Genomic DNA, 19,841 nt, shown 5'->3' on the forward strand with positions numbered 1-19,841 from the left:
GATAGGTGGTGATGGGAGCCAGGTAAGGGGCTGCAGACAGCTGGGGACCCCTTTGGTAAGATATATGACAGGGAAAGGAAGTAAACCAAGGAGCCAGTAGCTAGGGGGTTAGACAGTCAAGAAAAAATCTGTCAGGATGGAGGAAAGTGTCAAAAACAGAACAAAAGAAACCAGGGATGGAAAGCTTACCTGGAGCTCGTTGCTACCAAGAGGAGAGGACCCCTGCCACCTGGGCCATTCAGATTGTTACTGACAAATATTTTAATGGAAGATTCTGGCCCCTTGTCCAGGGTCCTCCCTTCTGGCTTGCCATATCTTTTAAGGCCCAGCTCAAGACTCCGCCTCTTCACATGTGGTCTCCTGTGCCTTTAAATGACTTGTGCCCTCGCAGAGGGTCTGGACTCAGGGCAAGCCAGTTGCAGTCATAGGGCGGCAGCTAAAATGAAAACACTATCAGAATAAGAAAGACAGGATAAATGTAAAGGCTTTAGAAAGTTGATAGCTTCAGGCTATGACGCTGGGTAAGTATCCAGGGGCAAGAAAACTTCAAGTAATCAAAGTTGCTTTTCTCCAAGCAGAGATTGTTCTCAACTTTTAGGAAAACCCCAACACATGCAGGGTCACCTAGTATTGGCAGAGTCTGGGGCAAAAGTACCAATGGAGGCCCATCTACATAACACCTAATCTTAAATGAGCTACCTCAGGCCAACAAATGTGGTACACCCACCTCCCTCTCTCCTAACCTGGGCTCTACCCAGCACAGTGAGGGCCCTTTGGGCTCACAGGGACAATCAAGCTCCATCCACACCACAAGGATGTGCAACTCCTGAATGACTGAAATATTGCCTGCCTTCTCCAAGCAGGCTTCAGGGTGTTTGCACTGGGCATTCAGGGTCCTTCATATCAAGTGTGTTCTAGAAGGCTGATGGACCACATCCATCAACTCCTTGGCCCATCAGAAACTTTACAGCAGGTGGTAGAATGCCACAAGAGAAGGACCAACTTGTGTGCCAAGGCCAGGATCCTTCTTGCCCGAGTTTAAGAACTATACTAGACACACTATCTTTTTTCCAGTTATATTTGATCACTGCATTCTCCTGATCTGACTTTCAAAGAACTCGTGGACAAGACTTTACAGTAAGGCTCGCCACAGTATTGAATGCAACAGCTCAAGTAGGCTAAAGGGCCCAGAAAGAACGTTCCATTGAGCAAACTCATCCACACCAAGCTGTGGTGCTCCAGTGAGAGGCCCCAGACAGGGTATTCTCTGGTTCTATCCAGCTTTATTAGATAAAGCAAATTACATATTATCTCCTGGCAAAGGAAAAACAGACTTCTCAAAGACATTTGAGATGGAAGTGTAATCTTCTGATGCTTTCTAAAAGGGAGAAGTTTATTAACACACCCAAACCACTTCAGTTTACCCCAAGTTGGACAGGAAGCTGATGCCTTCTCCAGTTCGTCTTCCCCAGGAGATAAAGCCCAGAGAAATTGGGTCTGACTTAAGAATACCTTGAAGGTGATACACTCAGGGGAATAACCCTACAAGACCCCCTGGACTATACACTCCATGGAATTCTCCAGGCCAAATACTGGAATAGGTAGCTGTTCCCTTCTCCAGGGGATCTTCCCAACCCAGGGATCAAGCCCAGGTCTCCCACATTGCAGGTGCATTCTTTACCAACTGAGCCACCAGGGAAGCCCTAGGAATACCTTGAAGGTGATACACTCGGGGGAATAACCCCACAAGGGGAGTTAGCACACCTGGCTTTTCCCTTTTACATGGCTGGCCAATTGAGAGGTTGCTTTACTTGGGCCTGTCTCTGTGAACAAAAGGGTCAGCCTATGTGATTTTGAATTTTTTTCCTCCGGGGCGGGTGGGAGGGTATGAGGAATTCTTGAGCAATCTGGTCTTCCAGGAAGCCCTGCAGGGTGAACACAGCTCACCTGCATCCTGTTAAGGTACTTGGGGCCTCTGGGATCCACCTCGCTCTGGGAGCATCCTTCAGTTACAGACTGTACCACCCCAGGCTTGTTAACCGTCTTGGGGACAGATTTCCAGCTCCAGATGTTCAGTCACTCTCTTTGAAGAGACAGATGATTACTACTTAAATACCCACCAAATCTGGGTCTCCAGATAACAGCAAAGTCATGTGTAGAGGAGAGCCATGACTGTTAACTGGTGCAATTAACCAATGAAATTTGGTTTTGCATCTCTGAAAACTATTTGCTTTATTATTAGCTAAGCTGGGGGCAGTGATGGAAGTGGTATTCGCGGGCCTGATAGATTTCAAGGTTTGGGTAAATTTTGAAGATATTATGCACTTAGTATAGATGTGATCTCAAAGAAACTGCCTCACCTAAATAAAATAAATCTTCAAGTTGAGCACTGGGCTGCAGATTTTGCTTGAAACAGCTTTCATTTTCTTGAACCTACAGCATGAGGAGTACTGTATAGTTGAGATACAGTATTTGTTCTGTATTTGGCTGTTGGGAGGATGACTAGAATACCCTGGACAAAACAATGCATGGCACCCCTTGCTTCACCCTCCAATTAGGCCAGCGGGGATCCAGCTCAGGGCCTCCCCCAGGGGAGTGGAGAACGTCTGTCTCTGTTGATCTGGCACAAAATAGGGCCTCAATAAATATTTACCAAGTGAATGAATGGTTGCCTGCTTTTCTCCTTTTGTTTAGTCATACTCTCTTTTTAACCTCCTACAATGAGTCGCAGGGCCCTGCATGGGCCAGTTCTACTAGGGTGTGGATGTAGGATGAGTGGAAGAGGTAAGGGAGATGAGGGATGAGTAAGGGAGGCCAGGGATCCAACACGCGAGGGAAAAAGAGAAAGATATCCCTTGGAGGTGCAGGGCCAACAAAGAGCCAGACGCAGGCGAACCCAAGCTGGAGCACCCGGGGATCCGGATCTGCAGCGGGGACTGGCCCCACCCGGGGTACTTTCCTCCCAGCGCTGTGCACACTGCCGGCCTGCCCCGGCGAGGCGCCCCCAGCCCGCACCCGGCGCCGGTCCGTGGCCACCGCCCCCGGGGCGGTGCCGGGAACACGCGGCGCCTCCGCCGGTCACGTGGGGGCCGCTCCGCCGGGCGGCGCTGCTGCTTCCCGATCTCGCCCTCCCCGTGCCGGGGACGCGGCTCGCGCTCCCGCCCGAGCCCGGGGAAGCGGAGAGGAGGCGGCGGCGGCCCGGCCCTGCGCCCGCATGATGCCCGCGGCGGAGCCGGGCGCCACCGTCCTCATGGAGCTCACGCAGGCGACGATGCTGCGGGCCGCCGGGCCGCGGCGGCGAGGGTAGCGGGGCGGCAGTCGGCCCCGAGGCGCCGGAGGCGGGCGGAGCGGGAGGAGGAGCGGCAGGCATCCTCCGCGGCGCGGCGGGCGGGCGGCGGCCCTGCTGCCCCGGCGCGCCCCTGGCCCGGGAGCCCGGAGAATGCGAGCTGCGCTCCCCGCCTGCCGCCGCCTCTCCCCGCGCCGTGCGCCCGGCGCCCAACGGAGCTGCTCGCGTCGCCGCCGCCCCCCAGCTGCGGGCACCCGGCCGCTGGCTGCGCTAGGACCCTCTGCCGCGGGCTGCCGAGGGCCGGTGGGAAGGGAGAAACGCGAGCGAAAGGGCCCCGGAGACTGGCGCCCGCCGGGGCGCAGCGCGGAATGTAGCTGCGGGTTCCCGCGCGAGGGTGTCGGCCCGGGGCCCCGCCATGGCAGGGACGGACAGCGGGAACCTGAAGACGGTGAGGCTGTGGCGGGACGCCGCCCTGCGCGCCAGGAAGCTGCGGAGCAACCTGCGCCAGCTCACCCTCAGCTCGGCCGGGGGCTGCCCGGGAACCGACCAGCTCGACTCCCCTGACGCCCCCCAGCTCGTGCTCCCGGCCAACATCGGGGACATTGAGGTGCTGAACCTGGGGAACAACGGCCTGGAGGAGGTGCCCGACGGGCTGGGCTCGGCGCTGGGCAGCCTCCGCGTCCTGGTCCTGCGCCGGAACCGCTTCGCCCAGCTACCTCCGGCAGTGGCCGAGCTGGGACATCACCTCACGGAGCTGGACGTGAGCCACAACCGGCTGAGCGTCCTGGGCGCTGAGGCGGTGGGCGCCTTGCGCGAGCTGCGGAAGCTCAACCTCAGCCACAACCAGCTCCCTACCCTGCCAGCCCAGCTGGGTGCGCTGGTCCACCTGGAAGAGCTGGACGTCAGCTTCAACCGGCTGGCGCACCTGCCCGACTCCCTCGCCGGCCTCTCTCGCCTGCGCACCCTCGACGTGGACCATAACCAGCTCACAGCTTTTCCCCGACAGCTGCTGCAGCTGGCGGCCCTGGAGGAGCTGGACGTGTCCAGCAACCGGCTGCGGGGCCTCCCCGAGGATATCAGTGCCCTGCGCGCCCTCAAGATCCTCTGGCTGAGTGGGGCCGAGCTTGGCACCCTGCCGAGCGGCTTCTGCGAGCTGGCCAGCCTGGAGAGCCTCATGCTGGACAACAACGGGCTGCGGGCTCTGCCCGCCCAGTTCAGCCGCCTGCAGCGACTCAAAATGCTCAATCTCTCCTCCAACCTCCTGGAGGAGTTCCCGGCCGCCCTGCTGCCCCTGGCTGGCCTGGAGGAGCTCTACCTTAGCCGCAACCAGCTCACCTCGGTGCCATCCCTGATCTCGGGCCTGGGCTGTCTTCTCACCCTGTGGCTGGATAACAACCGGATCCGCTACCTGCCTGACTCCATCGTCGAACTCACCGGCCTGGAGGAGCTTGTCCTGCAGGGGAACCAGATCGCTGTGCTGCCAGACAACTTTGGCCAGCTCTCCCGCGTGGGCCTGTGGAAGATCAAGGACAACCCTCTGATCCAGCCCCCCTACGAGGTCTGTATGAAGGGGATCCCGTACATCGCCGCCTACCAGAAGGAGCTGGCTCACTCCCAGCCGGCGGTCCAGCCGCGCCTCAAGCTGCTTCTGATGGGTCAGAAGGCGGCAGGAAAGACCCTTCTCCGGCACTGCCTCACTGAGGACAGAGTGGAGGGGAAGCTTGGGGGAGGGGGCCAGGAGAAGACCTACTCGCCTTCACCTCCGCCTGGGAGCAAGGGCATCGAGGTGACCAGCTGGACGGCGGATGCGTCCCGGGGCCTGCGGTTCATCGTGTATGACCTAGCCGGGGACGAACGCTACGAGGTGATACAGCCCTTCTTCCTCTCCCCGGGGGCCCTGTACGTGCTGGTGGTGAACTTGGCCACCTATGAGCCGCTCCGCTTTCCCACCACCGTGGGCTCTTTCTTGCATCGGGTGGGGGCCCGGGTGCCCCACGCTGTGGTGTGCATCGTGGGCACCCATGCCGACCTGTGCGGGGAGCAGGAGCTGGAGGAGAAGTGTCTGGACATCCACCGTCAGATCGCCCTGCAGGAGAAGCACGACGCCGAGGGGCTGAGCCGTCTGGCCCAGGTGGTGGACGAGGCGCTGGCCCGGGACTTCGAGCTCCGCTCCGCCAGCCCTCACGCCGCCTACTACGGGGTGTCGGACAAGAACCTTCGGCGGCGCAAGGCCCACTTCCAGTACCTGCTCAACCACCGGCTCCAGATCCTCTCGCCAGTGCTGCCCGTCAGCTGCCGGGACCCGCGCCAGTTACAGCGCCTGCGCGACAAACTGCTCTCGGTGGCCGAGCACCGCGAAATCTTCCCCAACTTACACCGCGTGCTGCCGCGGTCCTGGCAGGTGCTGGAGGAGTTGCACTTCCAGCCCCCGCAGGCGCAGCGGCTCTGGCTCAGCTGGTGGGACTCAGCTCGCCTGGGGTTGCAGGCCGGGCTGACCGAGGACCGGCTGCAGAGCGCTCTCTCCTACCTGCACGAGAGCGGCAAGCTGCTGTACTTCGAGGACAGCCCGGCCCTCAAGGAGCACGTCTTCCACAACCTCTCCCGCCTCATTGACATTCTCAACGTCTTCTTCCAGAGGGACCCTTCCTTGCTACTGCACAAGCTGCTCCTGGGGACCAGCGGCGAGGCCGAGGCCGAGGGCCGGGCCGGAAGCTCCCCGCTGATGGCGCCGCCCGCCCCGAGCCAGGACACGCTTCGGGCCACCCAGCTACATCACTACGTGGAGGGCTTTCTGCTGCATGGGCTCCTGCCAGCCCACGTCATCCGGTTGCTGCTGAAGCCTCATGTCCAAGCTCAGCAGGACCTGCAGCTGCTGCTGGAGCTGCTGGAGAAAATGGGACTCTGTTACTGCCTCAACAAAGCCAAGGGCAAGCCCCTGAATGGGTCGACGGCCTGGTACAAGTTCCCCTGCTACGTGCAAAACGAGGTGCCGCACGCGGAAGCCTGGATTAACGGGACTAACCTGGCCGGGCAGTCCTTTGTGGCTGAGCAGCTGCAGATTGAATACAGTTTTCCCTTCACCTTTCCACCCGGCTTGTTTGCCCGCTACAGCGTCCAGATCAACAACCACGTGGTGCACAGGTCGGATGGCAAACTTCAGATCTTCGCCTACAGGGGGAAAGTCCCGGTGGTGGTGAGCTACAGACCTGCCAAGGGGGTCCTGCAGCCGGACACCCTGTCCATTGCCAGCCACGCATCGTTACCGAACATATGGACGGCATGGCAAGCCATAACCCCCTTGGTAGAGGAACTGAATGTCCTACTTCAGGAATGGCCTGGACTGCACTACACCGTGCACATTCTCTGTTCTAAGTGCCTTAAGAGAGGGTCGCCCAATCCACACGCTTTCCCAGGTAGGAGGGCAGAGGGACCTGGTTCTTCTGCAGGGTGTCTTAAGATGCATTTGGGGAAGATGTTTGTTTCTCCTGTGTCAGACTGTTTGCTTAATCTCACCTGCTTCCCAGCAAAGCTTTTCAAGGTAAATAGAGGGGGACTGGGGGACCAGCAAGAGGCAGTCAGTATGTGAACAATATGAAATGCAGTCCCTAGGATTCTACTCTTCTAGTAGAAAGACTAAGACTTCTGAAGTGGGTTCCGGTCCAAACATTTTGGATCTCCTTTTCTGTCTTCCCAGTTCAGCCCGCCTTTCCTGGAAGGAAATTTCAAATGGTTGCACAGAAGATGGGTGGTGTCTGATGTTGAGTCATGGGCTATAATGCTTGTTAGAGCCATATCCAAGGGGTGCTCCAAATTTGAAATATCTGTCATCATATTCTTTTGTTTAAGTTCAGACTGTGACCATAATGTAGAAATTATTGCACCTTTTTCTTAAGAAACTCCAGAGAAGAATGTTTCGTAATCCGGGTGAATGATGATTAGTAAAGACAAAAATTTCAGTCTGTAAGGCGTGACTCAATTCTGGGATCTCTGTTTCACCCAGTACACTCTGGGGCATGAAAGAGAGATTACTGAAATCTCTAAGGGGAGTTTTGGGAGTATTTCCTGGTAATTTTGTGCTTTACCGACATCTTGAAGCCTGGTTTTGGTTAAGTGTTAGAGAGTGGAGCTTTATGGAAGCGCTTTGTAAGAAATGGAATGGATAAGAAACTGACAAGGAAAAAAAAAAAAAACAACTGACAAGTTTTGGGGTTTTTTCCCCCTCTCTTTGGGATGTGTTTTCCAGAAGACTTTTTTCTTTTTCCCCTAATGTTTTAGGTGAGTGGAAGAATTCCAAAACTAGGGGGATTTTTTGAGCCTGGTTAATTGGTATACTAAGTGTCTGGGAATGGGTCCATTTATTTGGAATTCTTCTCTAAACAGCTCTGATTTTTGTGGTGCTGGCTTGGTTAACAGCATTCTAAGTGTCATAAGGACAAACCCAATGATAGCATCATTGCCAGTGTCTCCCCTCGGTCCCCCACCCCAGAGTACATGGAGGCAGTAATGAAAGGGAAGACTGCATGCCGCTGTCATCTTTGTTCTAGCCTGAATGCTGCTTATGATAGTATCGGGAAGGAACTGGACACCAAGATTTCCGAAGGTAACATCTCCCTGTTGCCCTAGATCTAGGCTGAGTGTAATTCTTCAGCTTGAAAAAAGCTACCATATCCAGTTACCAGTCAGTTGAGCCTCCATTCTCTGTATTATCTAGTGTCTCATCAGTTTCGTGACTTGGTAGCCTCTTCAGTTTTATGTTTGCCATTGTCTTTTATGCATGAAAGCAAAATACTTCTTTATTGTGCCACTAAACTGAAGAAAGAGGTTGAGGGTTACATATTCACAGAGATTATTGAAAGAGCTACTTAAAGGCAGTTCTTAATGCAAAGATGGAACATTAATAAAACTGATGTTATTAACAACAAAGGGAAAGACAGAAATTATCGAACAAGTAAGGATCTGTGTAGAGGAATTCCAAGAACTTTGAAGAGTAAACAATGAGGCTGATTTTTTTTTCTAACCTCAGCTCTTTATTTTTTAAGTCCACAAACAAGCTCGTCTCCAGATGCAAAAAGGACGCCCTCCCCCCCACCCCCCGCCATTCTCCTATTGTTGTTTTGCCTTTTTGTCTTTCAAAGGAGGTTCACCTGGTTTACAATCCATCTGTAGGGAAAAGAGGATTCAACATAAAAAGCAATTAAATAGTTGAAAATTGTCAGAACATCTTAAATACTGAGTAGGAATAAATCATCAGCTGTTTTTATTATATGGCCTGAACATTTCTGTCTTATTTATGGTCAGAGAAAGAAATTACCTTTTTTGCTTCGTTTAGGACTGTATGTCTTCCAAAAGTAGCAGAGAGTACAGAGTAGTGGGGAAAGGATGATTATAATACATTTATTACATTAAGAAAACAAGGGGAAAGAGCATTTTCTTCTTTTATAGTTTTCTGTGATAGCCATCATTTGTTAGTATTTGTCACAATTCTGAAAGATTTAGAAGAGCTAAAATAATAAAAAGCTAGAAGTGATATAAGAACAGAATTCTAACGTTGAGTGTTCAGTTAATGAAGGCATGTATACATTTAAGAATATTCTCAAGTCCCTAGTTTATTAAAATATATTGTAGCTCCACAGAAACCTTTGAAAGCTCTTGGTAGCCTTTCCTCTCTTTAAGAAGTCATTTGGCTTTTAGAGATGTTAAAAAAGTTGGTTACTTAGTTTTACATTTTATTGAAGTGTCAAGTTCTCTTGTAAACTAACAATTTTATATACAATGGTGAAAGAAACACTGGCTCTTCAGTTTTTTCAACTTCAAGACTTTAAGATTAAATAGGAAATTAATCAGTGTTTCCTTTGATATTATGAAGAAGAAACAAAGTTGCATTATTATCTTACCTTTTCTTTCTTGTGTGTGAAAAGCCCGTTTTTGCTCTGCCTCAGTCCATAGGACCCTGAATTTCCTGGCCTGAGCTGAGCTAAGGTAGTTGGCCTTGGGAAGTATAATGCTAGATTTCTCTTTTCTTATTTTGATTTACAAAAGAAATGGCAGTATTCTGGAAAGTCCTTAGTCCCCTGGCCGCTTGTTTTTAAAAGTTCTTGTAAAAAAGATCTAATCATGTTGTCAGAGAAATCACCTGTTGGTTTCATTGGAAATACATGGTTGAGTGACGAGAGGCTTTTGCAAACTGAAAGGAGGCCCAGGGTGCAGCCTGCGTGTCAGGTGTGAGTCCTTACCTGCCTTCTGCAGATACTGACTTGACTGCCAGCCTTGACAGCCTCTTTAACAAGGGAGCTCGGTGGAATGTTCTTGGCCTAGAGTAAGCTGCTTCTTGTGGGATATTTACCTATGTGAGATTCTAGTGCTTTGCTATCCACTTCAGTGTTTGAAAGCATGCTGTGTGTTTTGCAATTGGAAGAATGTATCTTGGTGAGTTGAACTTGGGCCACGTATAATTTTGCCTGACGTATCCTACTCTCCTAATTATTCAAGGCCGTTCTTAATAATTGGAAAGCCACCCAAAGCGGTAGGCAGAGAACTGGTAGATGATCGTTTATATATTTGATCCCTTTGATTGACTTGGTGGCTCAGTACCTTGCTGCCTCTCCCTAGTCAAGTGCCTTTTGTCCCTGTTTAATTTCTTACACACTCTGTACCTCTCTGAAGCCCTCAGTTTTGCCTTGTTCTGTGGCTGTTTGTGGAGGTCCTAATATCTCTTTGGTTAGCTTGTTCACTGGTTTTGTCCAAGCAGGAGACACACCAGAGGCTCTGCGGCTTCTGTAAGAACCTCTGAGCTGTCTGCTAGATGACTGGTCTTTATGAGAAGTTTTTTTTCCCATTGATACTCAGATGCTCTGTCAGATTCCCAGGTGGTACTCTTGTGGTCATTTCCCTTTGTCCTGTGTCCCAGCGTCCCTCCCCAGCCCCACACTTGTCCCTCTGGTGTTCTCATTGTGACTGTATTTCCAGCCTTGCCCTTGAATGGGCCCTTCACTTTGACTACTGAAGCAAAGCAAAATTCTTGCCTTATTCTATCTCACTTTTAGATTTACTGGAATTTGAGCATGACCTAGTTGCTTGGATTGAATTAGTCATTGTTTTTAATTTTACAAAGGTTATTAAATATCTCTTTAGTTTGGCATTATTAATACTGATGCTGCTTGGCTTTTATTTTTGTGGTGAGTCCTCTTTGAACTCTCTTGGACTTTGTTTCACATAAAAGTCAAACTCTTCATCTTGCAGTGGAAGAAAGAAACTCCTCGAATAACAGAGTTCAAAGACTTGAAAGGCTATTGGAGTGTTCAAATTATTGTAAATATTCGAGGCCTCTCCTTCAAACTCTAGAATCAACTCTCAAGCCCATCTCTGCACAAGCAGTTTAGAATTGCCTAGAGAAAGTATTTTTTAATTTGTTAACAGATGTTTTGTGCATCCTCTACCACCTGTTCATCTTATTCCCCAGGAAATCCAACCTGTTTTATTTAAACTTATTTTGTACTGGGCTATAGCCAATTAACAATGTTGTGATAGTTTCAGGTGAACAGCAAAGGGACTCAGCCATACATATACATGTATCCATTCTCCCCCAAACTCCCCTCCCTTCCAGGCTGCCACATCACATTGAGCAGAGTTCCCTTGCTCTACGCTAGGCCCTGGCTGGTTATCCATTTTAAATACAGCAGTGGGTACATGTCCCAAACCTCACCTATTTTAGTTCTCACTCATTCACTTTATCTGGACACCTAGAAAATGTATAGGGTCTACTTAACAGGGTCGTTTTGAGCATCAGGAGAGAGACTGTCTGGGAAAGTAGTTGTTTTCCAGCACCTGGAGGAAGTGAGGGGCTTCTGCTCCATGTACTAGGGGTAGGGAATGTGAGGGTGGGGGTGGGGGGAGGGTGGTTGCTGATATTGGAGTAAGAATTTCTGGTTGATTTCTTCACCTGCTAACTTGCTTCTCTCCATGGAAGTTTTAGTTAAGGATCTGACCATCCATCCATCAGGGAGGGTTTTTTATTTTTAAGCAGGGGACCTGTGCTGGCCTCATCTCTTGCCCTCTCTTGTCTGCTGCAGCCATGGCCCGCCTGAGCCCAGGGCTGGAGAGGAGGGTGGTTTGTGTTTCAGGCTCTGCTGGGGGCAGGCTCAGCCAGGACTTTGTTCCCCCTGGCTCAGCTGCTCTGATTGCAAAACCAGTGCCGGGTTGCTGTCGGTTTTCCCATCCTCTCGAGCTGGCTGCCTGCACTTCAGAGGGGAGGGCTGGGAGACTCCATTTTGGCTCCCTTCTCCAGTCCTGCTCCAGCACTCATGAAGCTGACCCTCCCATCTGGCTTATGCCTCAAATCCCTATGGCCTTGGGAACCGAGAGTGATTGACAGGCATCTCAGATAGCCTCCAAATATATATGATGACCTGTCTTTTTTTTAAATTACTTTTTACTGAAGTGTATTGCTTTAAAATGTTATATTTCTGCTGTACAACAAAGTGAATCAACTGTACATATACATATATCCCTCCCATTAGGATTTCTTTCCCATTTGGGTCACCACAGTATGTTAAGTAGAGTTCCCTGGGCTCTAGTGTAGGTTCTCATCAGTTATCTATTTTATACACAGTGTCATAGTGTATATATGTCCATCCCAGTCTCCCAGGTCTTTCCTCCCCACCTTTCCCCCTTGATATCCCTATATTCGTTCTCTATGACTGGATGACACGTTTTGTCAAGCCGTCAAGGCCCTCTCTGTGTACAGCATGGCAGTTTGCTCTGTGGTTATACCCTCACTTTTCTGATGGTTCATGTGATGGCACATTGCTCCCCAGGTGGTGTCTGGCATGGGGATAAGCAGGTAGAAGGGACTCAAAGCAGATTGGTTATTTTTCAAAAACTCAAGAAATTCTAGTGTTTCTTAATTGGTTCCTCAGCCAAGTGCTTCTTGTAGGTTGCTTGTGATGTTCTTGTTCTCAAAGTGTGTACTTGCAGAAGTGTGTATAGTTTTCCCATGGGATTTTTCTGGCACATCAGTCCTTGCCCTCTGTGTCCATCCTCCTGATCCTTACAGAGATGGTGGAAGAGCAGTCAAGGGGCAGCTTGTCAGGATGCAAAAGTGACAGAAGCGTGGACGTTGGCCTCAGAAAGTTTCTACCACCTGATCTTGGAGTCACTCTCTGAGGCAATAGGTGCTTCCCTCCCTCCAGTATCATAGCTCTTCCTTTCTAACTAGCCCCTGACCCTCCCTTGACGTTGTCCTGTAGATGTGGGAAAGTATAAATGTAAGGAGAATGAAGGTGTGATGGTGGTGATGCAGGAAAGAAGGGGTTTGCCATGGTGGGTACCCACTGTTTTGCCTTCTTCGGAGTGCTGTTGATTTCCAGAAGCTCCTTCCAGCATTCTTGCTGGTTTAAGTTCAGAGGAGACTATGGAAGAGTTGCTGGCTGTAACAAAGGCAGCTCTGGTTCCCACATGCTACAGGCTATGGTAACGACTCCCAGACACCATTGCCAACAGGGCTGACTTATTTGTGGAAAGGGAGGAGAAAACTTTTAAAGTTATTTTTATATTTGGCTCTGAATGCAAGAAAACATTTTCTCGTCTGTCCTTCCTTAACCTAATCTCTTAGATGCAAATAATGATGCCTTGTTTCTCCAAGGGTAAATTAGTGAAAAGCCATCCACAAACTTCTCTCTCTTTAGCTGTCTGTTTACAAAAAAGTAGAGAATACAGAAGGAGAAAGAAAGCCAGAGCGGGGAGCACAGGAGCAGGCGAGAGGCCCTCAGGTCCTGGTGAGATCCTGCAGAGGTTTGCCTGGTGGCTCAGAGGTTAAAGCGTCTGCCTGCAATGTGGGAGACCTGGGTTCCATCCCTGGGTCAGGAAGATCCCCTGGAGAAGGAAATGGCAACCCACTCCAGTATTCTTGCCTGAAGAATCCCATGGACAGAGGAGCCTGGTGGGCTACAGTCCACGGGGTTGCAAAGAGTTGGACACGACTGAGAGACTTCACTTTCACTTTGCAAGCCTGGAGCCTGGTTTACCGCCTCAGGAAGGAACTTCCTGCTCTGGACTGGCAGTCCTAGACACCCAGGCCCGTACCAGCTGTTTCCTTTGCTTTTGCAAATCTGCGCACAAGGGTGGGTGGGAGAAGGTCGAGAAGGAGAAAGGAAGTTGTGTTAAGTTGTATCAAGGTTGCTCTTTGAGGGTTCTCTGTGTCATGCCTGTCTTTCTGCTTTTTTGGGTCCAGTCCTGCTGCTCTTCCTTCATCTCCTTTTTATTGAGGTGAAATTCACATACGTGATATTAATCATTTTTTAAAACAATATAGTTTTTTTTTAATATCATGAGTAACCCCAGCAAAAGTATTTAAAGTGTGTAAATACTTTTAAAGAATATTCAAAGTATTTAAAGAATTCACATGTTATGATTCCTTCTACTGCCCATCACCTTGGTTCCTCAATGTATGGGTCATTGTCTTCAAGATAACCCTTTTAAAGAGAGCTTTTGCTAAGATAACAGTTACCATTTTAGTCCGTCCACACTTCTTTTGAGTTGGGCTTCTTTGATCTCCACTTGAACATGGAATTGCTTCCAAAATTCTCCATCTGTAATATTTGGGGTCCAGTTTCTTTATGCAATTTACTTTAGGGCCCTGGAAGTTGTAGGAAGTACCTTGCTATTTTGGCAAATGATCTAAACTAGATTGTTCCTTCATCTTTTCTAATACTGAAAAGTTTTGTTCCATCCAGCCTTCACTCATGAGCCTAGCAAAACAGGTCACAGGTCTCCCTGTCACCTCTGCAATCAAATTACTGTGATGACAGCAAAACCTATGTCTCAGCGTGGCCACATCAATAATATCTGGACACCATGAACAACAGTGCCCATTTGCATCTAGAAGGAGGCTTGAAATGAACAATTTTTTAATAGCTTATATTCCATTTTATTTTTTAAATTAATTTTTATTGGAGTACAGTTGCTTTAAATGTGTTAGTTTCTGCTGTACAGCAAAGTGAGTCAGCTATACATGTACATATATTCCGTCTTTTTTGGATTTCTTTCTCGTTTAGGTCACCACAGAGCTGAGTAGAGTTCCCTGTGCTCATTAGTTATCTATTTCATGCACAGTATCAATAGTGTATATATGTCAATCCCAAATCATGCCACCCCACCCCACCCCCCGTTCCCCCCTTGGTGTCCCTATGTTCGTTCCCTATATCTGCGTCTCTATTTCTGTTTTGCAAATAAGAGCACCTATACCGTTTGAGACGATAAACTGTTTTTGAGTGAACAGTTCCTAGTATATAGTGCATTCACAGTGCCTTGCAGCCACAACCGTAAGGCAGGTGTTTCTGGAAGGAAGGAGCCGATGAGGTTGGTAACTTCCTTCCTGAGGTTCTTTTGCCAGGCTCTTTGTGGCAACTGTCTTTCTAAGGCATGACTTGAGAAGGGATTCTTAAGTTGGGCCTTGAGATGCCACACTGATGGACATCTTTTAATACGGCTGCCTTGAGAATCTGCTTCCTTAGGGTTGATGCTAGAGAAGCCTTCTGGTCTGTTTTGTGCATGTGTGATTTAACGGGGGACTGACACACAAGAACATGTAGGAGAGAAGCACACATAAGTACCATGTAATTACTGTCTTCTGGATGGTGATTTTTCCCCCACATAGATTTTGAGTAGAGCTCTGGCAGAATTGGCAAGGCTGTAGGCCTATATGAGGGTTAAGGGGATGGGGATTGCATTAATTCAAAATTAGGTCGTTACCAAAGACAGGCAAGTGTATCATAAATTTGTGAGCTGGATGCTGGCATCAATCACTGTTGAGTACCTGCTGTATATGGATGTCTGTGCCAAATTAGGATTTTTAGAAGAATAAAAAAATACCTGGCCTTAGTCATGAAGAATCAAGATGGGATTTCAGTTAGTGTAATTGTTGACTTTTGTACATGTGGAATCTGATCGTATATGAAGAAATTTCATTGCATGTTTGAGGAATGACTAAACAACACTGGTTTTTTATTTTCTAGAAGGCAATGTCATATGGAGGAAAACTTGGGTATAATTTTGAATTTGCTTGACATAGTCATTCTTTGCAGTTGTTTATGGTTTAGGTCACTTGTTTGCAAGAAATCTCAGACAGATCTTGAGAGGATGCTGAAAAACGAAAAGGCATTGTATCTGAGGATTTCTAAAAACTTCCAAAATGAATCAGCTTTTTTTGAGGAGGGAAAAAATGCCTCCTCTTCAGGAATCTTTTACATTTCTCAGAGTCATTTGTGGATTTGCATCTGTTCTGAGACACACTGACATCTGCAGTGATTTCTGAACCCCAAAGACTGCATGAACACCACCTCCAAAGACAGTGTAAATTAAATTGGATACTGTCATGTTAAAAATATATGGCTGCTGCTTAGAGATGTCTTTGTTAAGGAATGCTTTGTTGGGGTGGTTTTCTACTCTTAGGCTATTAAATGTTGACAGAATTTAAAGAATTAACATTCCTAGATCCTCTCCACTTCCGAAATGAAGCATGTGATCTTGACATTGTATTAGTACCGTGTTACAGTAGCAGTGAACTCGAGGGTAGCAGAACAAGCCTCCCATTCTTTTCTTTCCTTCCTATTTTTTTTTTTTTTGAAACAAGCAAGTTTAAAAAAGCTAATGCGGAAGAAACATAAAAAAATAATATTTCTCTCAGGTACAGTTGTTTGGCTCCTCACTTTATTGTTGTTTCTAGGGGGTTCTTATTTTTCATGCCAAAGAGGTTGTTGTTATATTAATCATCACATCAGTCACTCTGGGGATACGGAGTTGGGAGAAAATATGAGAGTCAGTAATACTCTTGAGTTCTTCTTATGTTCTAGAGACAATGTGAAGTACTTCTTATGGGTGATGTCATTGAATTTTTCCAGCAGCTCTAGAGGGTTGGTATTATCATTGTCCTGACTTTCAGGGGGAGAAATTGAGGTTCACAGGGTTGGGTTTCCTAGAATTAGAACACCCTGGGATTTCAGCCTCGACCTCTGCTTCAACCCACTGTCCTGCCCTGCTCCTCGAGGTTGGATTACCCACTGCCCCTCAGGACCCACAGACTCACCTCTGTCCTCCTCTTTCCTAAATGTCCATTCTGTGTTACTGCATGCTGGCCACAGTCTCAGTGTTGGACATACGGGGTCCGATAAGGCATAGACCTGCTGCCCAGAGGTCAGCAGAGGTCACGGTCAGGTGCTGGGAACAGGTGAGGTCTCAGAGGGGTTCCTAAAAGGGCTGCACTCCAGCTCAGTGCAAGATTTCCCATCTCAGCCAGCCATGGAGAAGTGGGAAAGGGTATTTTAAATTAGAAAGGCTCTTAAAAAGGTGGAGGGCATTCAGATAGATTAGCAGGCAATGCCTTGGGGTGGGTGTGTGTGCCCAAAAGCAGTTAGCAGTTGTCATAAAGAAGAGGCTTCTTGTTGTTAAGTTTCATTTATGGCCTGGTCAGAGTTTGCCAGTGGCCACTGCTGGCCCAGGAACTAGGGTTTTGGGAGCACTATCCTAGCTCATGGAGAAGGCAATGGCATCCCACTCCAGTACTCTTGCCTAGAAAATCCCATGGACGAAGGAGCCTGGTGGGCTGCAGTCCATGGGGTTGGGAAGAGTCGGACATGACTGAGCGACTTCACTTTCACTTTTCACTTTCATGCATTGGAGAAGGAAATGGCAACCCACTCCAGTGTTCTTGCCTGGAGAATCCCAGGGATGGGGGAGCCTGGTGGGCTGCCATCTATGGGGTTGCACAGAGTTGGACACGACTTAAGCAACTTAGCAGCAGCAGCCCTAGCTGATTCCTTGTCCATCAGACAGGGCTCTGTTGAGACCATGGAGGGGATTTATGGCTCAGAGGACCTAAGGGTGGTTTCAGATGATTTGCTCAGACTCACAGTCACTGTCAGGCGGATAGAGCACCTGTCCTGTGTGATCCCCAGTTAAGCGTGCCCCTGGCCCCTTTCTCCGTGCCTGAGTCCAGAGAAAACACAGATGTTGGATGTTCCCCCAGCCAGATGGCCGCATGCCTCTGTGATCCCTAGGAATGTATCCAGAACATTGATTTTCCTGACTTGAAATCTTACCATAACAGATTTTGCGATAAAGGCAAATTTGGCTGTAACACAATTAACATTTTATTGTGGACTGTTTCCTGTCTTTATTTCAGGCTTTCTTGTGACACTGCAGACTGACTGAAAATATCATTTTTAAAAATAATTTTGCACTGATGGAGTAGCATATTTTATGCCCTTCATTTGTTCGGATTTCACTTATCACTCTGTGATGGCATTTTTTTGCACCTTTCTTCATATCCCCATTGGAGTGTGTCTCCCTGTGCCTCTCAATTTATCAAAATATACTTAGTTACATTTTAATTGAAATCCTAGGAAGTGCAAGGTGTTAAAAAAACTTTTAATTTTGTTTTTATTTTCTTAATATCTTGACTTGAAACCCTTGGAATTTTGTGTTGTGTTTTAAAATGAACGTATTATGTCAGTTATTTGCAAGGACTCTTGAGATTCTGCTGGGTTCAAATCCTCGGTCCACCACTTGCCAGCTGTGTGATTTGGACGTCAATAGTTTCTGTCTCATAGGCTGACTGTGCAGATTGAGTTAATACAAGTCAAATGCTTTGAATGACACTTGACTTGTGGCAGGAATCCCATAGGTATTAGCTTCTGCTGTTTCTACCATTATTCCAGAAAGATCTACTTGGAAATCCTAAAGATCTATTTGGAAATCAGATCAGCTTATGGATAAAGCTCCTCTTTTTCATAGGAGCATAGTACAGTGTGATTTATATTCATACTCATTTCAAAATGCATTTTTCTTAAAATATTTACAATCTTCAAGAGTGAAGAGGAAAAAATATAGTCATGTTGGTATCTAACATAATTACACATTTTGCTCTATTCCTTTTCAACTTTTTCCCTTTAAGTTTAGGTTTATTAAAATGTCTGTGCTGTGCTTAGTTGCCCAGTCATGTCCAACTCAATGCGACCTCATGGACTGTCGCCCGCCAGGCTCCTCTGTCCATGGAGATTCTCCAGGCAAGAATACTGGAGTGATTTGCCATGCCCTCCTCCAGGGGATCTTCCCAGCCCAGGGATTGAACCCAGGTCTCCCACATTGCAGGCAGATTCTTTACCATCTGAGCCACCAGTGAAGCCCATTAAAATGTCTAGTGATAATAGTGATAATCATATTGTGTAAATAACAATTTTCTTAACCTAAGCTACCGTGAGTATGGTTTCATATTATTAGTAGCTACATGGTAATTATAAATGCTTGCATAATAGTACATCAAGGAGATTTTTACCTTTGTTTATTCAACCATTAAACACTTGAGTAGTTTCAAGTTTTGTTGTTATGAGTAATTCTGTGATGACTGTACTTCTTTATAAAGGCTCTTATTTGGGCAGTAATTCTAGAAGCGAACTCAATGAGTCAAAGGCAAAGAATGTCTAATGTTCGATACATGCTTATGTTGCTTTTCATTTGGGAAATACTGTGCTGCCTGTATGGGATGCTAGATTGATTTCACTGCATTTCCTCGGCATTGGGCATCATCTTAAAAATACACTAACAATGAATGGGAGGCAATATATCACTGATAATCAGATTTTTAACTAGGGAACATGCTTATTTTCTCAAATGAATCTTGCCTATTGTGTTGCTTTCTCTGTGGATTGTCTGATCATGCCTTTTGGGATCATCTTATTGATAGTTTATATTTTTAAAAAATCACAGTGATTTTTTAATAATTACAGAGTCCAGTTTATATTAACTCTTTATATATGAAGGATGGTAACGTTTTGTCTATCAAACTGTCAGGAAGGGGAACATTTCCCTCTACCCATCTTGGTTGCTTTGACTGGTCTAATAGTTAAATTGACACATGGCAGATTAATAGGAGGAAAAAAACAAAATTTTGTAAGGACAGAGATCTTATGGAATCCAAGAGATAACCAAAGCTGGCTGTTTATATATTTTTTAGACAAAGAAACAAATTTGTGAAGAACTGACAAGACAAGCTTAGGTTTTGGTACTAATTCATGATGAAACTAAGTAGAGTTTGTTTATATACCTTCTTTACCCCAAGTGCCCTATCTCCGGTGATCAGAATGTCTTTTTACCTCCTGGTACAGGTGGGCACCTTTCACCTGGGAGATTTATAGCCTACTTTCAGGAAGGACAAAGGAGGGTCAGAGTGTCCTTGCATTGGCTGTCTCTTAAATAACTTTAATTCAAAATTATATGTCACTCTGGGGTATTTTGGGGTGGCCTGCCCTAAACCCCATTGTACTTAAGGTGTTGTTTTTTGGCTTGTTTGCCTTTTTGATCTTTAAAAAATTTCATTTAATACAATGAATTGATGACTTCCTTTGTGATTAAGTGCTTCCCTGGTGGCTCAGATGGTAAAGCGTCTGCCTGCAATGTGGGAGACCCCAGTTCGATCCCTGGGTCAGGAAGATCCCCTGGAGAAGGAAATGGCAACCCACTCCATTATTCCTGCCTGGAAAATTCCATGGATGGAGGAGCCTGG

At 47.6% G+C, this 19,841-nt stretch overlaps 1 protein-coding gene and 1 non-coding gene across 3 annotated transcripts in view; one reads left to right on the forward strand and one right to left on the reverse strand.

Annotated features, from left to right (window-relative positions):
* Positions 1-3,701: 3,701 nt before the first annotated feature.
* The window catches only part of MFHAS1 (multifunctional ROCO family signaling regulator 1), a 108,538-nt gene continuing 92,398 nt past the window's right edge, over positions 3,702-19,841 (forward strand). For both annotated transcript variants that reach the window (XM_068971957.1, XM_068971958.1), the window contains exon 1: positions 3,702-6,699. In XM_068971957.1, coding sequence (XP_068828058.1) covers positions 3,702-6,699 — 2,998 coding nt within the window. The remainder of the gene's footprint in view (positions 6,700-19,841) is intronic.
* Positions 14,040-14,174, reverse strand: LOC138079416 (small nucleolar RNA SNORA1). Its single transcript, XR_011144888.1, has one exon. It is a non-coding gene; the product is annotated as a small nucleolar RNA SNORA1 (small nucleolar RNA).

The sequence above is a fragment of the Capricornis sumatraensis genome, chromosome 4 (genome assembly GCF_032405125.1).
Source record: "Capricornis sumatraensis isolate serow.1 chromosome 4, serow.2, whole genome shotgun sequence".
NCBI lineage: Eukaryota > Metazoa > Chordata > Mammalia > Artiodactyla > Bovidae > Capricornis > Capricornis sumatraensis.